This window comes from Bufo bufo, chromosome 2 (assembly GCF_905171765.1).
Source record: "Bufo bufo chromosome 2, aBufBuf1.1, whole genome shotgun sequence".
In the NCBI taxonomy this organism is placed as follows: domain Eukaryota; kingdom Metazoa; phylum Chordata; class Amphibia; order Anura; family Bufonidae; genus Bufo; species Bufo bufo.
The window spans coordinates 692096358-692124083 of record NC_053390.1 but is presented as its reverse complement, the minus strand read 5'-3'; the positions used below and the strand labels follow the sequence as shown (position 1 = coordinate 692124083).

Genomic DNA, 27726 nt, shown 5'->3' with positions numbered 1-27726 from the left:
ATGTACAGCTCTGTGCTGGGGACAATACAAAGAGGTTTTGTCTGATCGGTGGGGCTGCTGATCAGGAGTCAGACCCCCACCTGTCAGGTTTTGGAAACCTATCCATCAGTATGTAAGTCCCAGAAAACCATTTTTATATAATTTATTTAGGCACAAATGTATCCAGCACCCATATAACTGCTGCCTTAATAAATGTCTGCATCAAATGTTGCAGAAAAATTCTCAAACAAATGTTTCTTAGAAATCAGTGTATATGTTTAGGAGCTGCAGCAGAACTACTATACACTTCTATACAACACATTGTATTGGCATCTTAGTGATGGTCCACATACCTGGAGCCCAGGACAGTGAATAAATCACACCTTCATTCCCCGGTGAAGTATATACAGCTGTTAATGTGTTGATATCCCACACCTTTATTGTACCATCAAATGACGCTGTAGCAAGTAAATTGGGATCATCTGGTTTAAATTTGCAGTCAAAGATAGTTTCAATATGACCCTGTGGAATAACAGAAAATACTAATAAAATAATCCAAGGAATAATATGTATGACACAGTTAAAGGGGTTGTCTCACTTCAGCAAATGTCATTTATCATGTAGAGAAAGTTAATACAAGGGACTTAGTAATGTATTGTTATTGTCCATATTGCCTCCTTTGCTGGCTGGATTCATTTTTTCATCCTGTTATACACTGCTCGTATCCAGGGGTTATGTCCGCCCTGTAATCCAGCAGAGGTGGTCGGGCTTCCACACTACTGGAAAATGGCCGAGACTGTGGGAGTGTGCATAGGCACCCATGTGCAGTAGCCCCCATCTTGGCCACCTCGTATCTGCGCTACAGCGGTGACAGTAACCTCTGGATATGAGCAGTGTATAATGTGATGGAAAACTGAATCAAGGAGGCAATATGGACAATCCTAATATATTAGTAAGAGCCTTGTATTAACTTTCTCTACATGATAAATGCCATTTGCTGAAGTGAGACAACCCCTTTAAGCTCCACCTCAAGCAGGTGGCATAAAGTACATATGCACATTATGAAGCCATATATTCAGCAGGTCTCATAACGCTATGCCACCTCTACAAACAAGCCAGACAAGCATACAGTAGATGTCAGGTGGTCAGTGCACTGATGAAAAGAAATGGCTTAGCCCACCCATTAGCTTCTAAAATTTTACACCAGTTTTATGAATTTTATGGGTTGGGTTTACACTTCACTAATTTTGTTCCTATCACACTAACATCAAGTAACTGCCTCCACGTGAATGTTTCCTCAAATTGTGCAATTTACTGGAGTTTCCTGGTTGTTTCAGGGTGGTCACAGGGGCGGTGCTGCACTGTCCAGGATGGGGCTTCAAAGTCCAGGGATATGTTGGTAACTATGATATATCTGAGGCAGGATTGTTTCTATGATATATCTGAGGCAATATTGATTCTACTTTCTGCTGTCTTCAGAGAAAAACTATTGATCTGATTTAGCATTTGACAGGTGGTGTAAAGAGACCATCAGTGATGGAAAACAATAAGACAATACATACCAAGTCTCTTAAGAAATCCCATTTCTTGGCACCCATATCATAAAGTCCCACTCCTCCATCCATGAAGCAACAGACGGCATGACCAGGAGGCAATGAGAAAGCTTGATTCTGGGTTAGTGTGGGAGGTGGTACAGCCTCACTGGTGGACGATATGTGATGGTTTTTCGTAGGGGACTGCCCTAAAAATGCTCATTAGAAAAAATAAATGTATTTATTTTAGTAAAGCATCATTTTATTAAACTAGATAAAAAACCAAGAGCTTGCTCTGTTTCTGTGTATGAGATTTTGAGAAGTGTGATATTGTAGCTACAATATACATCATATAAATACATGGATCAGACAAAACATTAAAGGTGTTATCCAGGACTAGTGAAGGCCCACAGCCTGGCAACAAGAGACACGTCACCAATGAAGCGAGTGGTTGCCTGCAGCAGACCAAGCACTTGCCATGGAAAAAGTAAACAAGCCACGGACTGGAAGATGGACATGGGGGAGCCAATGTGCAAGAGCGGAGTGGCAGGGAGCAGGTAAGTATGGTTCTTTCCACAGAGGAGGCGAGGCTGCGGGCATCGGCTAGAACTTCACTATTCCTGGATAACCCCTTTAAGACTACTGCTATGAAAGATGAAGTGAATATCATATCATATCATTGCAATGGCACCTGTCTTGAGGCGGGATATTCTAGGCAGCAAGTGAACAGTTACTTCTTGAAGTCGATTCACAAAAAGGGCACTTGTAAAGATCTCAGCTAGGGTCAAATTGTGAAGTTTAGATGACTTGGTCAGGGCATCTCCAAAACTGCAAGTCTTGTGGGGTGTTCCTGGTATGCAGCGGTTAGTACCTACCAAATGTGATCCAAGAAAATACAACTGGGGAGCCAGAAATGGGGACATGAGCACTCCAGGCACATTGATGTGAGTGGGAAGTAAAGGCTAGCCCATCTGGTCCAATCCCACAGAAGAGACACTAAGCCAGCAGAGGCAGTGTATTACTCTGGGCTTGTTTTGCTGGTAAAGCTTCGGTACTGGCATTTATATGGCTGGCTTTCGAGTATCTATGGGATGTGCTTTACAAAAATTTCGATCCATGGAGCCCCAAACTCACAACTTACAGTATATTATAGTATTGATTATTTGTAGGTTACTACAAAACCCGTCTCACACCATTGAGGATGCATTACTTAGAACTCTGTCTAAAATTCTCTGGCACTTTACCCCATGCCATAAAACCATCAAACACAATTGTCATGAGCCTTCAGGGAAACTGCTTAAAACTTAACGCTTCCGGGTGGTCCATAGACTTTATACATCAGTGACAGTTTTTGTCGTCTTTGCCTTCTTCATCACTGTATACACAGTGCTTAATGCGCACTGTATACAGATCAGGAAGTGGCAATGTTGCTTCATACTCCAGTCTTAGCGGTCATGTAATCATTGGGGGCCGGGTATCTGCATGAGCTGCTGGGTCTCAGCAGACCCAGATCAGCTCTGAAGTGATGCTTTACAGCATTGGTGGCTGTATTTTCACAGTAACTGAGGCTAATATGTCAGCCCCATTTACAGGAGAAGTCAGCATTAAAAAAAATTATGTTTAAATTCCTCCAAAGGTCTTGTATGATGTTATGGGGGGCAAAGGGTGTAAAATAAATATGTAAATAAAAACAAAATAGAATAAAGGAAAAAAATATGCCACTACAGTACATGCCACACTGCAGCTTCTACCCCCGCCCAGCAACCATAACCCATAGATCCTGTATAGCAAAATGACCATTATGGAAAGGAGGAATAATTTAAAAAAAAGTATTTTAGTTGCACTTTGTGGTAGTAAACAAATGAAAAAAATGTGACAAACTTACTTATGTAACATTTTCCTAGGTATAAAAAATAAAATGAAAACATACCAAAATAAAAATAAAGCACTGAAAAAGGGGGCAAAAAAAAAAGGGGAGTAAATGGCCCAATCTTGAACTGGGGAAAGGGAATCTGTCACTTTGGACCACTAGCAATAACTGCAGTAAAGAATGCACAGTATGCAGGATGCTGAGCTCAAATAACTAATGGTTATCTTTATATTCACCGTCATTCACCTGCAATGCCCCAGCAAACCAGAGCATACAGAGGATAAGTCCTCTCCATTATATGTGTGTGCTCAGCAGTCCCCTCTATGCATTACATGGCTGGTGTGCAGGCACACAGCAGGGGAACAGCAGTGAGTATGGATATAAGAATTAGTGATTTCAGTACAGTGTCCTTTATACTGTGCATTCTTTACTGTTAATGGTAAAGTTCCAAGGTGATTGAGTCCATATAACATCCAGAAGAAAGAAGGATTTATTATATTCAACAGATTCTTAGGGAGCTCATGACAGCATCATTGATGGTCATTCTTCAGGGTAAGCACTGGGCAAGTGAGGAGGGGCCCAACTGTAATTTTTAACTTTAATATACTCAAATCTTAAAGGGAACCTGTCATTAACTTTCTGCTGACCTAACTGAAGGCAGCATAAAATAGTGACAGAAATGCTGATTTTAGAGGTGTATCACTCATGAGCTAAAAGTTAATGGTTGATGAGAACCAGCATCATAATCATTGCAGCCCAGACCTTGAAAAGAGTCAAATCTACCTGAGAAGAGTCCTGGTTATCCATAATCTCCTGCTCTCTCACCCATCTGCTGATGATTGGCAGTTCTCTCCTAGAGAGAAAGGGAGAAAACTAGGTAGAAGACTGTCAGTCATCAGCAGGTGGGCAGGAGAGCAGGAATTCATGAATAACCAGGACTCTTCTCAGGTGGCCGTGACTCTTTTCCAGGCCCAGTCTGTAATGATTGGGATGTTGGTTCTCGGCAACCACTTACTGTTAACTTATAAATGACAGACCGCTGAAATCAACTCACCTGTCTCTACTTTATTCTGCCGTTAGTATGGACAGCATAAAGTTGATGACAGGTTCCCTTTAAAGTGTTCATACACATTAGATAGAGGTTGGTTGATGGTTGAACAAATAATCATCTTGTGAACATCCGTATCACATACACATTTTTGTCCATACTGGCCATTAGGATGGTGTTACACACATGATTTTTGGGAAACACATCGATCGACACCCTAATTACACAGGGCGATGCAAACTGAATGCGGGAGGAGTGATTCCTTTCTCCCTCATTCTGTTCTATTCATTTTCGGCAGCACATCTTCCTGTGTAATCAGGGCTGTGCTGCCAATAATGAATAGAACAGAATCGGGCATCTTTCATCCTGATGAACATATATTTGCTCTATTATGTGCTGATCGACTGCTCGATTATACGAGCCGCTTGTTCCCAATAATTTGTCCAATTTTCTTGTGGTGTAATAGGGGCTTTACAGTTGTTCAGACTGGCCACACATGTTCAATGAAAAATCATGCTGGGAACATACATTCAAAGAAAGATCTTTTGTTCGCCCGACTATCAGATGAAAATGTCAAATGCAGCAGAAGTCTTTCCAGACAATAATGGTCTGTCATTGGTCTACTAAAACGATCATTAGCTATTCAATTTCACCCCGTGAACAATTGTTTTGGATGAAATTGTCCGTTTTGATCAACTTTAGGCTAATGTGTATGGCCACCATTAGGCTAAAAGCTGTGGCTTACAGTATGATACATTTCTGGTAATACATGAATCTGTTTCTATATTACCGGTATGTCTGCTCTTATTTCACATCTCTTTAATAACACAATGCATTCAATGATAAATATTCTAGGCATTCTCAGAGTTTCTTTTTGTACTCACTTTTTTTCTTCGGAGTGGAGTTAAGGACATGTAATGCATGGAAGCCGGTTTTCTTCAATTTAAAATTATCTATAGGAGTTGTCTTTGAGACATTCCATACCCGTAAGACACCAACCTGGGAATCTGAGCACATTGGAACACTCTTATACTTCAAGCCATTCAATTTATGAAATGTGCCTCTCTGGCAAATAATTAATATTTTTTATATAATTCTATAAGAAAATGCTAAAAATGGTAACATTGGTTTTAAAAAAAGGAAACCCGCAAGTACCATTATTAAGGCAGCATCAGCAGCACAATGACTTTACTGTTGGGCAAAAGACACTTCAGTCCGACACTGACTATACTGTCCACACAATGGATGGGAAACAGGGAGAGACAAAAAGGGCCAGGTGGTATGCAGCGATGGGACAGTGTTGTGGTATGAACCAACACCAGATAAGAAGCCCTATTAGGAGTTTGTTATGGGGTCCTTATATATATTCTCTAACTTTTTTATTCTTCACTCTTTTACAGATTATATTACCAAGCAGATTGTTACATTTCTATTTCCCACTCCACGTGCCCTCATTAAATGTTTTCTATAGTTTATGAATACGTCTCTTCACAGGAATTGTAACTGCACTACAATTAATATAGCTCAAATACATCTTATGCTTCATTTAACTCCTTAAGGACACAGCCATATTTCACCTTAAGGACCAGGCCATTTTTTGCAAATCTGACCAGTGTCACTTTAAGTGGTGATAACTTTAAAACGCTTTGACTTATCCAGGCCATTGTTTTTTCGTCACATATTGAACTTCATGACACTGGTAAAATGAAGTAAAAAAATATATTTTTTATTTATAAAAAAATACAAGATTTACCAACTACTTTTATAATACATAGTAATACCTCCAAAAACAGTTATTACTTTACATTCCCCATATGTCTACTTCATGTTTGGATCATTTTATGAATGACATTTTAGTTTTTGGGGACGTTACAAGGCTTAGAAGTTTAGAAGCAAATCTTGAAATTTTTCTGAAATTTTCAAAAACACAATTTTTAGGGACCAGTTCAGGTTTGAAATCACTTTGTGAGGCTTACATAATAGAAACCACTCAAAATGACCCCATTCTAGAAACTACACCCCTCAAGGTATTCAAAACTGATTTTACCAACTTTGTTAACCCTTTAGGTGTTGCACAAGAGTTATTGGCAAATGGAGATAAAATTTGAGAATTTAAATGTTTTGGCAAATTTTCCATTTTAATCCATTTTTTCCAGTAACAAAGCAAGGGTTAACAGCCAAACAAAATGCTATATTTATTGCCCCGATTCTGTAGTTTGCAGAAACACCCCATATGTGGCCGTAAACTACTGTACGGGCACACAGTATGGCGTAGAGGGAAAGGTGCGCCGTATGGTTTTTGGAAGGCAGATTTTGCTGGACTAGTTTATTTACACCATGTCCCATTTGAAGCCCCTCTGAAGCACCCCTAGAGTAGAAACTCCTTAAAAGTGACTCCATCTAAGAAACTACACCCCTCAAGGTATTCAAAACTGATTTTACAAACTTTGTTAACCCTTTAGGTGTTGCACAAGAGTTATTGGCAAATGGAGATGGAAAATTTGCCCAAAAAGTTTAATTCTCAAATTTCATTTTAATAATTTTTTTACAGTAACAAAGCAAGGGTTAACAGCCAAACAAAATGCTATATTCATTGCCCCGATTCTGTAGTTTTGCAGAAACACCCCATATGTGGCCGTAAACTACTGTACGGGCACACGGTAGGGCGAAGAGGGAAAGGTGCGCCGTGTGGTTTTTGGAAGGCAGATTTTGCTGGACTGGTTTATTTACACCATGTCCCATTTGAAGCCCCCCTGATGCACCCCTAGAGTAGAAACTCCTTAAAAGTGACCCCATTTTAGAAACTACGGGATAAGGTGGCAGTTTTGTTGGGACTATTTTTAGGGTACATATGATTTTTGGTTTATCTATATTACATTTTTGTGAGGCAAGGTTACCAAAAATAGAAATTCTGAAATTTCATCTCCATTTGCCATAAACTGTTGAGGAACACCTAAAGGGTTAATAAAGTTAGTAAAATCAGTTTTGAATACATTGAGGGGTGGTGTTTCTTAGATGGGGTCGCTTTTATGGAGTTTCTACTCTAAGGGTGCATCAGGGGGGCTTCAAATGGGACATGGTGCTAAAAAAAAAAAGGCCATCAAAATCTGCCTTCCAAGAAACCATACTGCCGTTTGGTCATACAGCAGTTTACGATCACATGTGGGGTGTTTCTGTAAACTGCAGAATCAGGGTAATAAATATTAAGTTTTGTTTGGCTGTTAACCCTTGTTTTGTTACTGGAAAAAAACAGATTAAAATTAAAAATTTGCCCAAAAATTGCTGTTTTGGCACCGTTCTTATTTAATTTTTTTGACCGTGTTCATCTGAGGGGTTAGGTCATGGGGTATTTTTATAGAGCAGATTCTTACGGACTCAGCGATACCTGATATGTCTACTTTATTTATTTATTTATGTTTTACACTATATTATCTTTTTATAAAAAAAACAAAACATTTTAGTATCTCCATAGTCTAAGGCCTCATGCACACGACCGTTGTATGCATCCGTGGCCGTTGTGCCGTTTTCCGTTTTTTTTTTCGGAAAATGCACCATTTTGCAGCCGCATCCGTGATCCGTGTTTCCTGTCCGTCAAAAAAATATGACCTGTCCTATTTTCTTGACGGACAACGGTTCACGGACCCATTTAAGTCAATGGGTCCGTGAAAGAACACGGATGCACACAAGATTGGCATCCGCGTCCGTGATCCGTGGCCGTAGGTTACTTTCATACAGACGGATCTGAAGATCCGTCTGTATGAAAGCTTTTTCAGAGCTGAGTTTTCACTTCGTGAAAACTCAAATCCGACAGTATATTCTAACACAGAGGCGTTCCCATCGTGATGGGGACGCTTCTAGTTAGAATATACTGAGAACTGTGTACATGACTGCCCCCTGCTGCCTGGCAGCACCCGATCTCTTACAGGGGGCTGTGATCCGCACAATTAACCCCTCAGGTGCTGCACCTGAAGGGGTTAATTGTGCATATCATAGCCGCCTATAAGAGATCAGGGGCTGCCAGGCAGCAGGGGGCAGACCCCCCTCCCTCCCCAGTATTAATTTCATTGGTGGCCAGTGCGGCCCGCCCCCCCTCCCTCTATTGTATTATTTTCATTGGTGGCACAGTGTGTGGCCCCCCCCGCCCCCCTCCCTCCCTCTATTGTATTATTTTCATTGGTGGCACAGTGTGCGGCCTCCCCCCTCCCTCCCTCTATTGTATTATCATTGGTGGCCAGTGTGCGCCCCCCCTCTATTGTATTAATATCATTGGTGGCCAGTGTGCGGCCCCCCCCCCCCCCCCGATCATTGGTGTCATACTTACCTGCTGCGCTGTCTGTGACCGGCCGGGAGCTCCTCCTACTGGTAAGTGACAGATCATTAAGCAATGCGCCACACAGACCTGTCACTTACCAGTAGGAGGAGCTCCCGGCCGGTCACAGACAGCGCAGCAGGTAAGTATGATGCTTCTAATATTGTAATATTGCTAAGTAACCATGGCAACCAGGCCTGCAGTAGCGTCCTGGTTGCCATGGTTACCGATCGGAGCCCCAGCGAGTAAACGGGGATTCCGATCGAAACTCTCCGCTGCCACCAATGATCGGGCAACCAGGCAACCATGGCAACCAGGACGCTACTGCAGGAGGGAGGGAGGGGGGCCGACGGAGGCCGCACACTGGCCACCAATAATATTACAATAAAGGGAGGGAGGGGGGGCCGACGGAGGCCGCACACTGGCCACCAATGATATTACAATAGAGGGGGGGGGCCGCACGCTGGCCACCAATGATATTACAATAAAGGGAGGGAGGGGGGGCCGACGGAGGCCCCACACTGGCCACCAATGATATTACAATAGAATGGGGCCGCACACTGGCCACCAATGATATTCAAACTGGGGAGGGAGGGGGGTCTGCCCCCTGCTGCCTGGCAGCCCCTGATCTCTTACAGGGGGCTATGATACGCACAATTAACCCCTTCAGGTGCGGCACCTGAAGGGTTAATTGTGCTGATCACAGCCCCCTGTAAAAGATCAGCAGGGGGCAGTCATGTATACAGTTCGTAGTATATTCTAACTAGAAGCGTCCCCATCACTATGGGAACGCCTCTGTGTTAGAATATACTGTCGGATCTGAGTTTCACGATGTAACTCAAATCCGATGGTATATTCTAACATAGAGGCGTTACCATGGTGATGGGGACGCTTCAAGTTAAAATATACCATTGGATTGGAGAAAACTCCGATCCTATGGTATATTAACTCCTGACTTTACATTGAAAGTCAATGGGGGACGGATCCGTTTGAAATTGCACCATATTGTGTCAACGTCAAACAGATCCGTCCACATTGACTTGCATTGTAATTCAGGACGGATCCGTTTGGTTCCGCACGGTAATTCATGTCCGTGGATCCTCCAAAAATCAAGGAAGACCCACGGACGAAAAAACGGTCACGGATCACGGACCAACGGAACCCCGTTTTGCGGACCGTGAAAAAATACGGTCGTGTGCATGAGGCCTAAGAGTCATTTTTTTTTTGTTTTTAGCCGATTATCTTAGGTAGGGGCTCATTTTTTGAGGGATGAGAGGACGGTTTTATTGGTACTGTTTTGGGGGGCATATGACTTTTTGATCGCTTGCTATTACAATTTTTGTGATGTAAGGTGACAAAAAAATACCTTTTTTTTGCACCATTTTAGGTCATGGGGTATTTTTATAGAGCAGATTCATACGGACGCGGCGATACCTAATATGTCTAGTTTTTTAAATTTATTTATGTTTTACACTATATTATCTTTTTATAAACTAAAAAAAAAACATTTTAGTATCTCCATAGTCTAAGAGTCATTTTTTTTTTTTTTTTAGCCGATTATCTTAGGTAGGGGCTCATTTTTTGCGGGATGAGAAGACGGTTTTATTTATTCGTCTGAGGGGTTAGGTCATGGTGTATTTTTATAGAGAAGATTTTTATGGACATGGCGATACCTAATATGTCTACTTTTTTATTTATTTTAGTTTTACTAAATAATATTTTTTAATTATTTTTTTTTAGTTTTAGTGTCTTAAGTCTGAGAACCATAGTTTTTTTATCCGATTGTCAGTGGCTAAATTAGGATATAAATTTAGTACTCCATGGAAGTGTGGTACTCCCGGTCAGAAAAGATCAGGGCCTTGAGGACTGCCTCATAGAACTGAAGGAATCTCCCTGTGTTGCCAGCGCTCCGGGGCAGCACAAAAGAGTTGTACAAGGCAACCTGTACCAAGTAGACCGTAACTTTTTTGTACCATGCTTGGGTTTTGCGCATGCCATTATATGGCTTGAGGACTTGATCAGAGAGATCAACTCCTCCCATATACCGATTGTAGTCGACGATACAATCGGGCTTGAGGACCGTTGCCGCGGTACCTCGCACAGGGACAGGGGTGATGCCGTTACCGTGAATTGTGAACAGTATAAGGACATCCCTCTTGTCCTTATATCTGACCAGCAACAGGTTTCCACTGGTAAGGGCACGGGTCGCACCCCTGGGGATAGGTACCTGGAGGTGATGGGTAGGGAGGCCGCGTTGATTTTTCCGCACGGTCCCACAAGCGGACGTGGATCTGGCGGCGAGGGACTGGAACAAGGGGAAACTAGTATAAAAGTTATCCACGTACAGGTGGTAACCCTTATCTAGCAGTGGGTGCATAAGGTCCCACACAAATTTCCTGCTTACACCTAGAGTGGGGGGACATTCTGGGGGTTGATCACGGGAATCTCGCCCCTCGTACACACGAAACTTGTAAGTGTACCCTGAGGTACTCTCACAAAGTTTGTACAGCTTCACGCCATACCTCGCCCGCTTTGAGGGAACATACTGGCGGAAAATGAGTCTCCCATTGAAAGCAATGAGAGACTCATCAACCGCGACCTCCCTTCCAGGTACATAGGCCTGCACAAATTTGGCACCAAAGTGATCGATTACCAGCCTAATTTTGTACAGGCGGTCATAGGCAGGATCACCTTGGGGGGGACATGCTGCATTATCTGCATAAAGCAGGCATTTCCGGATGGCCTCAAACCGGGAGCGTGTCATGGCCGTACTGTAAAGTGGGGCCTGGTAGAGGACGTCCCCACTCCAGTAATGCCTGACACTAGGTTTCTTGACTAGGCCCATATGCAGGATGAGGCCCCAAAATGTCCTCATCTCGGCTGGACTGACCGGAGTCCAGCCACCGGGCCTAGCCAAAAAGGAGCCTGGGTATTGAGCAACAAACTGTTGGGCGTACAGGTTTGTTTGCTCCACCATTAGATTTACAAACTGGTCACTGAAAAAAAGACTAAAGTAGTCGTATTCAGTGAAGCCCACTGTGGAAATCTGGATTCCTGGTTGGCCTACAAAATCAGGACTCACGGGCTCAAAACGCTCTGGGGTATACCACCTGTACGCCCTATGTCCGGAAGAGATTAAAGAGGTTATCCGGGTTCTATTGATAACCTATCCTCATGATAGGTCATCAATATCAGATCTTTTTGGAACTGACACCCAGCTCCCAAAAATCAGCCGCTCTCAGGAGCCACCAGGCCGGAAATAACAGAGTGGATGGAGCAGAAGCAGAAAACTATGACAAACATTTATAATGCACTTTTTCTCACAGGGACTCAAAGAGCAGGGTTAGTTGTGTGGCTGCCATGCAGGCGCTCGATTACAACATACAATGCAAATTTGGTAGGAAGCTAATTTTGCCAATACACACTAGGGTCAATTTCATAGGAAGCCAATTTGGCAGGAACCTAGAGTACCTGGAAGAAACCCATGCAAACACAGGGAGAACATACAAACTCCATGCAGATGTTGTCCCTGCTCAGACTCAAACTCAGGACCCCAGTGCTGCAAGCAGTGTCAGACTGCGGTGCCTAGGGCCCACCAGTAAATTCATTCTGGGGGCCCACTGTACAGCTACATGCAGATACTACCTGCTCACAGAGTGACAAACAGCAAGAATACCCTCAAGATGACTGATCATGGGGGTCTCTAAAACAACTTCAAGAAGGCGAGTCCCTGGGGAAAGAAATAATTCCAGCTATCCGATGCATCTACAGTATAATAATAAATTGGATAGTTTGTTAAATAATCTACCCAGTTTTTTATATGCATGCAGGCTGGTTGAGATGATGTGCTGGTAGCCCACCTATGTCAGGGGCCCACCGGGGGATTCACCTGTTCCCGTGGGCCAGTCCGAGCCTGGCTGCAAGGCACCATTAAGCCACCATGCTGACCACTATGTAGTGGCTGTGCTGGTTCCCAATAAATACCTCATCAATGCCAAAACCCAGATAAGCGCTTGAAGGCAAGTGCAGACAACCATAGAAATGCCTAAAGAATGATTAGCTATAGGTCCTAAAAATCTGATCAAAATGCTGTGATTTCAAACTCATCAAAATTAGTTATTGTAATATGTGTGTAGCAAAAACCAAAACTTTTAACAGATTTTCAATTATCCAAAATCTGTATCAACTTTCATGCACCACATATAAATACTGGAGTCCTCAACTGCCCCCCTGCAGCAGCAAAGCCTGTGTGCAATAGCAACCTCTGCATACCCTATAGTTACACATATTGGTGGTGGTACTTGTTCCTTTATATGCACCTGGTATAACTTAAGGGGATATACATAACCATTTTATATTATTTCTACAGATGAATGAATAGATTCTAAAATTTGACCAGAACTTTTTTTAAAACATTTAAACATTTTTGATTCTAACTAATCAAAGAGAAAGAGAGAAAAGAAGATTGAGAGAGATTTCCAGGGAAATGGGGCACTTTCAATTTGGGTTGAATTTATTCGGAATATAATTGCTCACCTGATTTGGCCAAATTGTATAAAATTTTAAGAAATTTGCTCATGCTTAATTACAGTATTTCTGATACACACTTTATGAATGTGGTCCAATCTGTGCACAGTGCCTAATGTAAAGTACTGGAACGTAAGAAAATGTTAGACGTACCTCCTGTTATAAACATGCCGGGAGCTGTGGGAACCCAAGCCAAACACTGAACAGACGCTGCTGCACTGGGGAAACTAAAAGTCGTGATGCAAGATAAAGACTCAGAGTCTACCAAACGGATCCCATTATGTAGATTAGCAACAAGCAGGTAATCTGTGGATAGTGGGTCCCATTCTAACGCTGTCACTGGATCTTCTTCATCTGTTCCCTCTAGAGACTCAGGTCTCAAAACATGTTTTTGACTCTTACAACCTTGAAAATTGACAAAAACAAGGACGCTTAGAAGTGCTATTATAAAAGTGATTGCAATTGCGGTCTAATTTCAAAAGCATTAAACGGTTCTTCTCCATAAATTAACCATTCTGGAGCATCTTTTCTTTTTATTGAGCTATTTCTGTCATTCCTACTGGAAATGTATGCCGCTAGGGTGTTTTTCTACACAGTCTGACACTGTTTGCATTTATGGGCAGTGTCAGAAATTGCTAAATTCATTTGTCATTTTACTGTGTAAAGCAAGTATCACTTTGGCATATTATGGCTCTATGCAGGAGGAGTGTACTTAGTGTAAATGGTCACTAACTTTTCAACAAACTGCATAAATCTACAGTACAGATGAATATAGAAATGTAATATATCTTCATCAGAGGGAAAAAAAAAAACTCTTTCTTCATCTAGCAGCTCACTTCTCCTTACCTCTCTTCTCTCCATAGACTTCTAAGACCATCATGTAACATGATCTATCAGTGAGCTGACAACCCATCTTGTCTCTCAAAAATTTTCTTTCAGAATTTTTTTTTCCTTTTTTTTAGGTTTAATTTATTTTATTTTAAGTTATATTTTAAATAATTTAAAAGACCTCTAGAGGACACTGACTTTTTTCCCCCACTGTAACTGGGGCATCAACAGGAGCCCCAGTTACAGGGAAAAACAGCCCCTTGTGGGGGCATTACACACAGGCAGAGCTGATCAGGGTCTCCTTAGACCCTACAGCTCTGCTCCTGCCCAGAGACACCCGGCAGTCACGTGACTAACAGTGGAAGTGGCTCAGCCTCTTCCTGCTCTCCTCCCTGTGCTCAGGTACCACTCTGCTGCCGACACAGGAGAAGGCAGCAGTGGTAATAAAACTGCTCCTGTCTTCTTCTCAGGGTCCCCGCTGTGTCTGAAAGCCAGGACCCGACCTGCTCCTGCTAGATTGCATGAGCTTTAATCCCAGCACTGTACAGGGAATAAAAAACTGCCTGACCATACAAGCTATCTGAACAGGGTATGTGCAGATAGGACGTCTATAGCCAGAGGGCAGTCGGGAAGGGGTTAAGAGGGGGAGAAGGAAAAAAAATTCTCTGAAAAGATACATTTGAAAGTTTTTTATATTTATCTGTACTGCTGATTTATGCAAAGTTTGTTTAAAGGCCAGTGGCCATTTAAAATCAAGGATTGGAATGGATTCCATCATGTAAGAAAGAGAAAAGTTTTCCTGAAGAAGTCTTTCAGAAACGTTTTCCAGATCTTACAGGACAGGACCCAGTTCTGTCAAGGTCAGTGATGTGTAGAGACGTATTGTGCTTGTGAAAATAAATGGCTGATATTATGAAGTTGTAGGCACATTAAAAAATGGAGTGATCCAGAATAGGAAAAGATTACTGGCTTATATATTTTTTAATGTTTTAGTTTTTTTTAGTAGCTGTAAATGGAAGTCTATTGAAGGCATTTATCTGCCAATTACAGCTTTAATACACTTTCCAGTCTCGGTACTGTTAATGCAATAACAATAATTAAAGTGCTGAACAACTACAATTACCAGTGTTTTACCAGGAGGAGCTGCTAATTAGGTATCAGTGACAGTGCACTAAATTATAGCATTATCAATTGCTTTGGTCTGAGTCAGAAAAAGCAGGTTTCTGCACAGTAAACAATGTATAGAACTGTATAAAACAAGGCAATAGAAAACGTACATTAGTATAAATCTGAAATACAGTAACAAACTTTAAAAAATCATGTACACAACAAAGGATGACAAGCAGTCACCTATTACATTACTGATAAATTGTGATAATAAAATTAGTGATAATTGTTCTCATAGGTTTCACATAAACTAAAAACACTTCATGAAAGGGGCTGTCCAGCCTTTACTAAGTGATGGTCTAGCCACAGGATAGGTCATCACTAGGGATAGGGATAAGCAAATCGACTTCGGATGAAACATCCGAAGTCGATTCACATAAAACTTAGTTTCTATACTGTACTGAGCGAGCGATCTGTACAGTATTAGAATGTATTGGCTCAGATGAGCTAAAGTTATTACTTCGCGAAGTCTCGCAAGACTTTGCATAATAACTTCAAAAATTGATTTATACTGTAAAATACCATTTCCCGAACTCGGGTTTGGAACCGAACCCGAGTTCGGGAAATGTTTTTTTACAGTATAAATAAAGACTTCGCAAAGTAATAACTTTGGCTCATCGGAGCCAATACATTCTAATACTGTAAGGAGCGCTCGCTCCGTACAGTATTGAAACAAAGTTTTATGCGAATCGACTTCGGATGTTTCATCCGAAGTCAGTTCGCTCATCCCTAGCCATCACTAGCTGATCGATGAGGGTCTGATACCCAGCATCCCCACCAATCAGCTGTTTAGGTATGGCACAGTTGACAGATCTACACAGTACCATCAACCCTGTAGTGGAGGGGGCTCATAACTACAGCTCTGCTCTCATTGAAGTCAATGGGCGCAGTGCTGAGGTAACAAGCCCCCTCCATAACAAAGCTGATGGAGCTGTGTAGCTGACTTCTGGAGACAGTTCTACACCCAAACAGCTGGTTGAGGAGGGTGTTGGGTGTAGGACTCCCACCGATCAGCTAGTGATGGCCTGTCCTGAAGACAGTAAAGGCTGGATAACCCCTTAATGTCAGTTGTTTCCCAAGGGAAATACATTATTACGGATTTTATTATGAAGCTATTTTTTTTTTTACTTTTTTGGTACTTTTTTTTTTACATGCACAGTAAAAAAGCAATCTAGTTTTCACACTAGTGACTGAAGCAACTGACTGATATATTCCTGTTTACAGTCAGTTTTGATGTGTAAACTGGGAGAAGACCAGCAGTCATCTCATCATCAATAGACAGTGGACATTTTAATGATTGATACTTCTAGAGGCCTAGCAAAGGTAAGATAGCAACTCTATAGACACAAAGTAAGGCTATAGACTTGGGATTACACTATGGAAACTTTCCTACAATATTTTAAAACTAATAAACACTTCTTGCTTCCACAGACTTCCAGCTGCTTTACGAAATTAAAACTGAATATGAGACGCCCTATTGTCCTATTCTATGTACAACACATTGCACTTTACATATCAAGACAAAAGCACTTTACCAGTTTCATAGGAATTTAGCTAAAATGAGTGTTTATGAGAGGTGAGAGCTGCTTCCTGAGTGATTTTGTTTATAATAGCAAGTAAGATAGTCTGCAGATACACTGAAAGTGAAGGCTGTAAAACAGAAACTGTAAAACATTTAATACATTAAAGAAATCATTTTTAGCCCAAAATGAATCAATTGCATTGATAAAAATTGCCTCTGAAGGTGTTCATAGCCTTTAAGAGGTTGTTTGGCAAAAAAGACCAAAATATCGCAGGGTTACGGGAGTCAGGCAAGCATTTTTAGGGGGTGAGGGGGAAGAAGAGAAAACGTGACCTGTCCCCATATCTGAAGGTTCACTGCTTAGTTTTATTTTTTTGAACATGTTTTAAATGTGACCAGTTTTTTGTTATTTTCCTATTTCAGAAACAACTGGATTGGTGCCTTAGGATTGATGTGGTTCCTTTAGATTGGGGAGGTTCTGACATCTGGAACCTCATTCAATTTGAGAATGAAGGAGCTTTGTGCCTGCATAATGGTGCTTCTGGACACCTAGGAGCTAGTGAAGGTGCTGCAGTTCTTTGGTAAAGAAAAACTGTCTGAACTAGCCCTGTGACCCCTCATGCGTTAGTCAGGATCCTGACACTCTGATCCCCTCTAATCAACCCTAAGTACCTGATATTAACCATGTTATAGAGTGATCCCACAGAACTGATATCAGGGTCATTTTTAGTTGAAGGGAGCTCATCTGGACAGGCATAAAGGGTCAGTGTACACGGAGAGCTATCTATGGCAGTCCATCTCACCCACAGTATATGTCCATGTCACCCTGTCTGCCACCACAGACAGTGATCATTATTTCATGAACACCTCTGAATATAGAACAGATGGAAGTTTAAACGTCTTGCTTTAGTGCCTTATGGAAGTTGCATTTACAGAAGTTACTTTGGTTATTTTTGCTGTTGACATTTTACCTGGCTGAAAGATAGACAGGCTTCCGTCTGTGTGCCCAAATACAACTTTTCCTTTTTTCCTTGGATGCCATCGAAACAGACAAATATCAGAGAGAAAGCTATGTGCCTCCTTGTGAACAGCCACACCACTGTCAGGTCCAGAAACAGTCCAGATGTACAGAGGACCTCTGTGCGATACAAATGCCACGGCATCCGCAGAATTCCAGCACCAACTCAGAGAAGCAGGCATTCCTAGATATGTGAATGGAAAGCAACATATCAGACCATATTATACCAATAAAAGCTGCAATCAGTTCTATTCAATTAAATAATACATGTAGAATATAGTTTCGATAAGGGTCCATTCACACGACTGTAGGCTGCCCGTATTGCGAAGCGCCATCGGCGGTTCGCAACACGGGCATGGGAGGTCCGCATCTGACCACCGACATCCGATCAGCATTTTTTGCGGGTCAGATGCGGACCCATTCACTTCAAAGGGGCCACAAAAGATGCGGACAACCCACGGCGCATGTCCGTTCCGCGGCACTTGCAAAAAAATTAAAAATGACCTATCCTTGTCCGTTTTATTGACAAGGATAGGACTGGTCTATAGATGGCAGGATGTTCTGTTCTGCAAAATGCGGAATGCACAAAGCCAGTATCTATGTTTTGGACCGCAAAAACGGCTACAACCATCTGCATGAGCCCTTACTGTATATAGATGGCCTGCAAAAGCTGCATTCACACCTTGCACGACCCAATGAAAGCCTAGTAGACAAACTACTGCTAAAACTGATTTTGTCTAAGAGAGAGTCACAATTTCACAAAATTGTGGGGCCGCCTGCCAGCTGCACCACTGGGCCATACCCTTTGTATTTCTTATCTTACCTTTTGTATTGTCAAGCCTGGCAACCACTTTCTGTTCAGCCACATTCCAAATGATCACTAAATTGTCTGCACTTGCACTTGCAAACATGTCAGGGTTGTGAGGACACCAGGAGATGGCTGTGATTGTCTTTTTATGTTCTGACATGATTGCACGAAGCTTGAATTCATTGTATCGGTGATCCAGCTGAAGAATAGAAATGAAAATGTTAGCAAGTAGATAGACAAGTACAGCGGTCGGTTATTTCCAGAACTACCATACAGATGAATAGACTGACAGTGCGCATGTTTGACCTGTAGCTTCGTTTATTTTGGGGGGCCTTGTTGTCATAATCACTGGGGGACCCAGCAGTAGGACTCTCACCTATCTTATAGTTATCCTCTATCCTGTAGATACTATAGGAGAACTTGCTACAACTGGAATACCCCTTTAAAGGCAGTCCCATATTAAAGGAAGTCTGTTACCTCTGAAATCACTTTTGAAGTAAGCATACCACCATGTAGGGTAGGTGCCCCAAAAGGGTCAGGGGAACTCTGTTTGGCGCAGTAGCATTCCCCTGCATCAGCTCTACCAGCTTTGAAATCTCAGGGTTAGGCCTCATGCACACGACCGTTCAGTTTTTTGCGGTCCGCAAATTGCGGATCCGCAAAACACGGAAGCCGCCCGTGTCCCTTCCGCAATTTGCCGAACGGAACAGGCGGCCCATTGTAGAAATGCCTATTATTGTCCGCAAAACGGCCAAGAATAGGACAAGTTATATATTTTTTGAGGGGCCATAGGACGGAGCAGCGGATGCAGACAGCACACGGAGTGCTGTCCGCATCTTTTGCGGCCCCACTGAAGTGAATGGGTCCGCACCAGAGCCGCAAAAACTAGGGCTCGGATGCAGACCACAACAATGGTCGTGTGCATGAGGCCTTAATCAAACAAGAGGGAAAGGCGCTAGGAAACATTACTGGCAGCCCCATCCATCGCGCACAGAAAAGCTTATTTGCATAGAATAAAAAGTAACATTTCTCGACCTGATTTTCGCAAGAAAGTCCCTCTGTCCCTCTTTTTGACCTGGGAAATAAATGTACATTAATACATTTACTTAATTGCTCCTTACTAATCTATCTGTACAGTTTCTACCTGTATATTAGACCTCAAGTTCATTATTTGGTGCAATTTGGACCTTAAAGTATCTATAATCAGATGATTTATATGTTCAAATTTAAAGAGATATTGAAGTGCAAGAAAACAAAAAACTGCCCCAGGGCCTGTAAAATATAAAAAAAACTTATACTTACCTCACCGAACCCAGCTGCTATAGATCTGACAGCGCCAGGTCCATGCTGCACCCCACTTCCCACTTCTATGTTGAAATGGCTGTGAATGCTGCTCAGTCAATCACTGGCTTGCTTCAGCCACTAATTGGATCTTTCACAAAATGAGTTTTAAGTGACCCTCTTTGACCATCCAAAAAGTGGTATGTGTATGGTTCTATGTCAGGTATGGTTCTATATCAGGTCACCTACCCTACATGGTGGTATGGGTATGGTTCTATGTCAGGTATGGTTCTATATCAGGTCACCTACCCTACATGGTGGTATGGGTATGGTTCTATATCAGGCCACCTACCCTACATGGTGGTATGGGTATAGTTCTATATCAGGCCACCTACCCTACATGGTGGTATGGGTATGGTTCTATGTCAGGTATGGTTCTATATCAGGTCACCTACCCTACATGGTGGTATGGGTATGGTTCTATGTCAGGTATGGTTCTATATCAGGTCACCTACCCTACATGGTGGTATGAGTATGGTTCTATATCAGGCCACCTACCCTACATGGTGGTATGGGTATAGTTCTATATCAGGCCACCTACCCTACATGGTGGTATGGGTATGGTTCTATGTCAGGTATAGTTCTATATCAGGCCACCTACCCTACATGGTGGTATGGGTATGGTTCTATATCAGGCCACCTACCCTACATGGTGGTATGGGTATGGTTCTATATCAGGCCACCTACCCTACATGGTGGTATGGGTATGGTTCTATATCAGGCCACCTACCCTACATGGTGGTATGGGTATGGTTCTATGTCAGGTATGGTTCTATATCAGGCCACCTACCCTACATGGTGGTATGTGTATGGTTCTATGTCAGGTATGGTTCTATATCAGGCCACCTACCCTACATTGTGGTATGTGCATGGTTCTATATCAGGTATGGTTCTATATCAGGCCACCTACCCTACATGGTGGTATGTGTATGGTTCTATGTCTGGTATGGTTCTATATCAGGCCACCTACCCTATATGGTGGTATGTGTATGGTTCTATGTCAGGTATGGTTCTATATCAGTCCACCTACCCTATATGGTGGTATAGGTATGGTTCTATGTCAGGTATGGTTCTATATCAGGCCACCTACCCTACATGGTGGTATGTGTATGATTCTATGTCAGGTATGGTTCTATATCAGTCCACCTACCCTACATGGGGGTATGTGTATGGTTCTATGTCTGGTATGGTTCTATATCAGGCCAACCTACCTTATATGGTGGTATGTGTATGGTTCTATGTCAGGTATGGTTCTATATCAGTCCACCTACCCTATATGGTGGTATGGGTATGGTTCTATGTCAGGTATGGTTCTATATCAGTCCACCTACCCTATATGGTGGTATGGGTATGGTTCTATGTCAGGTATGGTTCTATATCAGTCCACCTACCCTATATGGTGGTATGGGTATGGTTCTATGTCAGGTATGTTTCAGCTGTGAATGCTGCTCAGTCAATCACTGGCTTGCTTCAGACACTAATTGGATCTTTGACAAAATGAGTTTTAAGTGACCCTCTTTGACCATCCAAAAAGTGGTATGTGTATGGTTCTATGTCAGGTATGGTTCTATATCAGGTCACCTACCCTACATGGTGGTATGGGTATGGTTCTATATCAGGCCACCTACCCTACATGGTGGTATGGGTATGGTTCTATATCAGGCCACCTACCCTACATGGTGGTATGGGTATGGTTCTATGTCAGGTATGGTTCTATATCAGGCCACCTACCCTACATGGTGGTATGGGTATGGTTCTATATCAGGCCACCTACCCTACATGGTGGTATGGGTATGGTTCTATGTCAGGTATGGTTCTATATCAGTCCACCTACCCTATATGGTGGTATGTGTATGGTTCTATGTCAGGTATGGTTCTATATCAGTCCACCTACCCTATATGGTGGTATGGGTATGGTTCTATGTCAGGTATGTTTCAGCTGTGAATGCTGCTCAGTCAATCACTGGCTTGCATCAGCCACTAATTGGATCTTTCACAAAATGAGTTTTAAGTGACCCTCTTTGACCATCCAAAAAGTGGTATGTGTATGGTTCTATGTCAGGTATGGTTCTATATCAGGTCACCTACCCTACATGGTGGTATGGGTATGGTTCTATATCAGGCCACCTACCCTACATGGTGGTATGGGTATGGTTCTATATCAGGCCACCTACCCTACATGGTGGTATGGGTATGGTTCTATGTCAGGTATGGTTCTATATCAGGCCACCTACCCTACATGGTGGTATGGGTATGGTTCTATATCAGGCCACCTACCCTACATGGTGGTATGGGTATGGTTCTATATCAGGCCACCTACCCTACATGGTGGTATGGGTATGGTTCTATGTCAGGTATGGTTCTATATCAGGCAACCTACCCTACATGGTGGTATGTGTATGGTTCTATGTCAGGTATGGTTCTATATCAGGCCACCTACCCTACATTGTGGTATGTGCATGGTTCTATGTCAGGTATGGTTCTATATCAGACCACCTACCCTACATGGTGGTATGTGTATGGTTCTATGTCTGGTATGGTTCTATATCAGGCCACCTACCCTATATGGTGGTATGTGTATGGTTCTATGTCAGGTATGGTTCTATATCAGTCCACCTACCCTATATGGTGGTATGGGTATGGTTCTATGTCAGGTTTAGTTCTATATCAGGCCACCTACCCTACATGGTGGTATGTGTATGGTTCTATGTCAGGTATGGTTCTATATCAGGCCACATACCCTACATTGTGGTATGTGCATGGTTCTATGTCAGGTATGGTTCTATATCAGGCCACCTACCCTACATGGTGGTATGTGTATGGTTCTATGTCTGGTATGGTTCTATATCAGGCCACCTACCCTATATGGTGGTATGTGTATGGTTCTATGTCAGGTATGGTTCTATATCAGTCCACCTACCCTATATGGTGGTATGGGTATGGTTCTATGTCAGGTTTAGTTCTATATCAGGCCACCTACCCTACATGGTGGTATGTGTATGGTTCTATGTCTGGTATGGTTCTATATCAGGCCACCTACCCTATATGGTGGTATGTGTATGGTTCTATGTCAGGTATGGTTCTATATCAGTCCACCTACCCTATATGGTGGTATGGGTATGGTTCTATGTCAAGTTTAGTTCTATATCAGGCCACCTACCCTACATGGTGGTATGGGTATGGTTCTATATCAGGTATGGTTCTATATCAGGCCACCTACCCTACATGGTGGTATGGGTATGGTTCTATATCAGGCCACCTACCCTACATGGTGGTATGGGTATGGTTCTATATCAGGCCACCTACCCTACATGGTGGTATGGGTATGGTTCTATATCAGGCCACCTACCCTACATGGTGGTATGGGTATGGTTCTATGTCAGGTATGGTTCTATATCAGGCCACCTACCCTACATGGTGGTATGTGTATGGTTCTATGTCAGGTATGGTTCTATATCGGGCCACCTACCCTACATTGTGGTATGTGCATGGTTCTATATCAGGTATGGTTCTATATCAGGCCACCTACCCTACATGGTGGTATGTGTATGGTTCTATGTCTGGTATGGTTCTATATCAGGCTACCTACACTATATGGTGGTATGTGTATGGTTCTATGTCAGGTATGGTTCTATATCAGTCCACCTACCCTATATGGTGGTATAGGTATGGTTCTATGTCAGGTATGGTTCTATATCAGGCCACCTACCCTACATGGTGGTATGTGTATGATTCTATGTCAGGTATGGTTCTATATCAGTCCACCTACCCTACATGGGGGTATGTGTATGGTTCTATGTCTGGTATGGTTCTATATCAGGCCACCTACCTTATATGGTGGTATGTGTATGGTTCTATGTCAGGTATGGTTCTATATCAGTCCACCTACCCTATATGGTGGTATGGGTATGGTTCTATGTCAGGTATGGTTCTATATCAGTCCACCTACCCTATATGGTGGTATGGGTATGGTTCTATGTCAGGTATGGTTCTATATCAGTCCACCTACCCTATATGGTGGTATGGGTATGGTTCTATGTCAGGTATGTTTCAGCTGTGAATGCTGCTCAGTCAATCACTGGCTTGCTTCAGACACTAATTGGATCTTTCACAAAATGAGTTTTAAGTGACCCTCTTTGACCATCCAAAAAGTGGTATGTGTATGGTTCTATGTCAGGTATGGTTCTATATCAGGTCACCTACCCTACATGGTGGTATGGGTATGGTTCTATATCAGGCCACCTACCCTACATGGTGGTATGGGTATGGTTCTATATCAGGCCACCTACCCTACATGGTGGTATGGGTATGGTTCTATGTCAGGTATGGTTCTATATCAGGCCACCTACCGTACATGGTGGTATGGGTATGGTTCTATATCAGGCCACCTACCCTACATGGTGGTATGGGTATGGTTCTATGTCAGGTATGGTTCTATATCAGTCCACCTACCCTATATGGTGGTATGTGTATGGTTCTATGTCAGGTATGGTTCTATATCAGTCCACCTACCCTATATGGTGGTATGGGTATGGTTCTATGTCAGGTATGTTTCAGCTGTGAATGCTGCTCAGTCAATCACTGGCTTGCATCAGCCACTAATTGGATCTTTCACAAAATGAGTTTTAAGTGACCCTCTTTGACCATCCAAAAAGTGGTATGTGTATGGTTCTATGTCAGGTATGGTTCTATATCAGGTCACCTACCCTACATGGTGGTATGGGTATGGTTCTATATCAGGCCACCTACCCTACATGGTGGTATGGGTATGGTTCTATATCAGGCCACCTACCCTACATGGTGGTATGGGTATGGTTCTATGTCAGGTATGGTTCTATATCAGGCCACCTACAATACATGGTGGTATGGGTATGGTTCTATGTCAGGTATGGTTCTATATCAGGCCACCTACCCTACATTGTGGTATGTGCATGGTTCTATGTCAGGTATGGTTCTATATCAGGCCACCTACCCTACATGGTGGTATGTGTATGGTTCTATGTCTGGTATGGTTCTATATCAGGCCACCTACCCTATATGGTGGTATGTGTATGGTTCTATGTCAGGTATGGTTCTATATCAGTCCACCTACCCTATATGGTGGTATGGGTATGGTTCTATGTCAGGTTTAGTTCTATATCAGGCCACCTACCCTACATGGTGGTATGTGTATGGTTCTATGTCAGGTATGGTTCTATATCAGGCCACCTACCCTACATTGTGGTATGTGCATGTTTCTATGTCAAGTATGGTTCTATATCAGGCCACCTACCCTACATGGTGGTATGTGTATGGTTCTATGTCTGGTATGGTTCTATATCAGGCCACCTACCCTATATGGTGGTATGTGTATGGTTCTATGTCAGGTATGGTTCTATATCAGTCCACCTACCCTATATGGTGGTATGGGTATGGTTCTATGTCAGGTTTAGTTCTATATCAGGCCATCTACCCTACATGGTGGTATGTGTATGGTTCTATGTCTGGTATGGTTCTATATCAGGCCACCTACCCTATATGGTGGTATGTGTATGGTTCTATGTCAGGTATGGTTCTATATCAGTCCACCTACCCTATATGGTGGTATGGGTATGGTTCTATGTCAAGTTTAGTTCTATATCAGGCCACCTACCCTACATGGTGGTATGTGTATGGTTCTATGTCAGGTATGGTTCTATATCAGTCCACCTACCCTACATGGGGGTATGTGTATGGTTCTATGTCTGGTATGGTTCTATATCAGGCCACCTACCTTATATGGTGGTATGTGTATGGTTCTATGTCAGGTATGGTTCTATATCAGTCCACCTACCCTATATGGTGGTATGGGTATGGTTCTATGTCAGGTATGGTTCTATATCAGTCCACCTACCCTATATGGTGGTATGGGTATGGTTCTATGTCAGGTATGGTTCTATATCAGTCCACCTACCCTATATGGTGGTATGGGTATGGTTCTATGTCTGGTATGTTTCAGCTGTGAATGCTTCTCAGTCAATCACTGGCTTGCTTCAGACACTAATTGGATCTTTCACAAAATGAGTTTTAAGTGACCCTCTTTGACCATCCAAAAAGTGGTATGTGTATGGTTCTATGTCAGGTATGGTTCTATATCAGATCACCTACCCTACATGGTGGTATGGGTATGGTTCTATATCAGGCCACCTACCCTACATGGTGGTATGGGTATGGTTCTATATCAGGCCACCTACCCTACATGGTGGTATGGGTATGGTTCTATGTCAGGTATGGTTCTATATCAGGCCACCTACCCTACATGGTGGTATGGGTATGGTTCTATATCAGGCCACCTACCCTACATGGTGGTATGGGTATGGTTCTATGTCAGGTATGGTTCTATATCAGGCCACCTACCCTACATGGTGGTATGTTTATGGTTCTATGTCAGGTATGGTTCTATATCAGGCCACCTACCCTACATTGTGGTATGTGCATGGTTCTATGTCAAGTATGGTTCTATATCAGGCCACCTACCCTACATGGTGGTATGGGTATGGTTCTATATCAGGCCACCTACCCTACATGGTGGTATGGGTATGGTTCTATGTCAGGTATGGTTCTATATCAGGCCACCTACCCTACATGGTGGTATGGGTATGGTTCTATATCAGGCCACCTACCCTACATGGTGGTATGGGTATGGTTCTATGTCAGGTATGGTTCTATATCAGTCCACATACCCTATATGGTGGTATGTGTATGGTTCTATGTCAGGTATGGTTCTATATCAGTCCACCTACCCTATATGGTGGTATGGGTATGGTTCTATGTCAGGTATGTTTCAGCTGTGAATGCTGCTCAGTCAATCACTGGCTTGCATCAGCCACTAATTGGATCTTTCACAAAATGAGTTTTAAGTGACCCTCTTTGACCATCCAAAAAGTGGTATGTGTATGGTTCTATGTCAGGTATGGTTCTATATCAGGTCACCTACCCTACATGGTGGTATGGGTATGGTTCTATATCAGGCCACCTACCCTACATGGTGGTATGGGTATGGTTCTATATCAGGCCACCTACCCTACATGGTGGTATGGGTATGGTTCTATGTCAGGTATGGTTCTATATCAGGCCACCTACCCTACATGGTGGTATGGGTATGGTTCTATATCAGGCCACCTACCCTACATGGTGGTATGGGTATGGTTCTATATCAGGCCACCTACCCTACATGGTGGTATGGGTATGGTTCTATGTCAGGTATGGTTCTATATCAGGCAACCTACCCTACATGGTGGTATGTGTATGGTTCTATGTCAGGTATGGTTCTATATCAGGCCACCTACCCTACATTGTGGTATGTGCATGGTTCTATGTCAGGTATGGTTCTATATCAGGCCACCTACCCTACATGGTGGTATGTGTATGGTTCTATGTCTGGTATGGTTCTATATCAGGCCACCTACCCTATATGGTGGTATGTGTATGGTTCTATGTCAGGTATGGTTCTATATCAGTCCACCTACCCTATATGGTGGTATGGGTATGGTTCTATGTCAGGTTTAGTTCTATATCAGGCCACCTACCCTACATGGTGGTATGTGTATGGTTCTATGTCAGGTATGGTTCTATATCAGGCCACCTACCCTACATGGTGGTATGTGTATGGTTCTATGTCTGGTATGGTTCTATATCAGGCCACCTACTCTATATGGTGGTATGTGTATGGTTCTATGTCAGGTATGGTTTTATATCAGTCCACCTACCCTATATGGTGGTATGGGTATGGTTCTATGTCAGGTTTAGTTCTATATCA

At 42.7% G+C, this 27726-nt stretch overlaps 1 protein-coding gene across 4 annotated transcripts in view; it reads right to left on the bottom strand.

Annotated features, from left to right (window-relative positions):
- WDR17 (WD repeat domain 17) overlaps positions 1 to 27726 on the bottom strand; it is a 202594-nt gene that overhangs the window by 73454 nt on the left and 101414 nt on the right. For all 4 annotated transcript variants that reach the window (XR_005776375.1, XM_040418688.1, XM_040418685.1 and 1 more), the window contains 6 exons: positions 18624 to 18807; positions 17754 to 17984; positions 13419 to 13670; positions 5314 to 5436; positions 1542 to 1729; positions 333 to 501 (listed from right to left, as the gene is read on the bottom strand). Coding sequence is in view for 3 of the 4 variants with exons in the window: in XM_040418688.1 (XP_040274622.1) it covers positions 333 to 501; positions 1542 to 1729; positions 5314 to 5436; positions 13419 to 13670; positions 17754 to 17984; positions 18624 to 18807 (1147 nt within the window). In the remaining variant the exon portion in view is untranslated. The remainder of the gene's footprint in view (positions 1 to 332; positions 502 to 1541; positions 1730 to 5313; positions 5437 to 13418; positions 13671 to 17753; positions 17985 to 18623; positions 18808 to 27726) is intronic.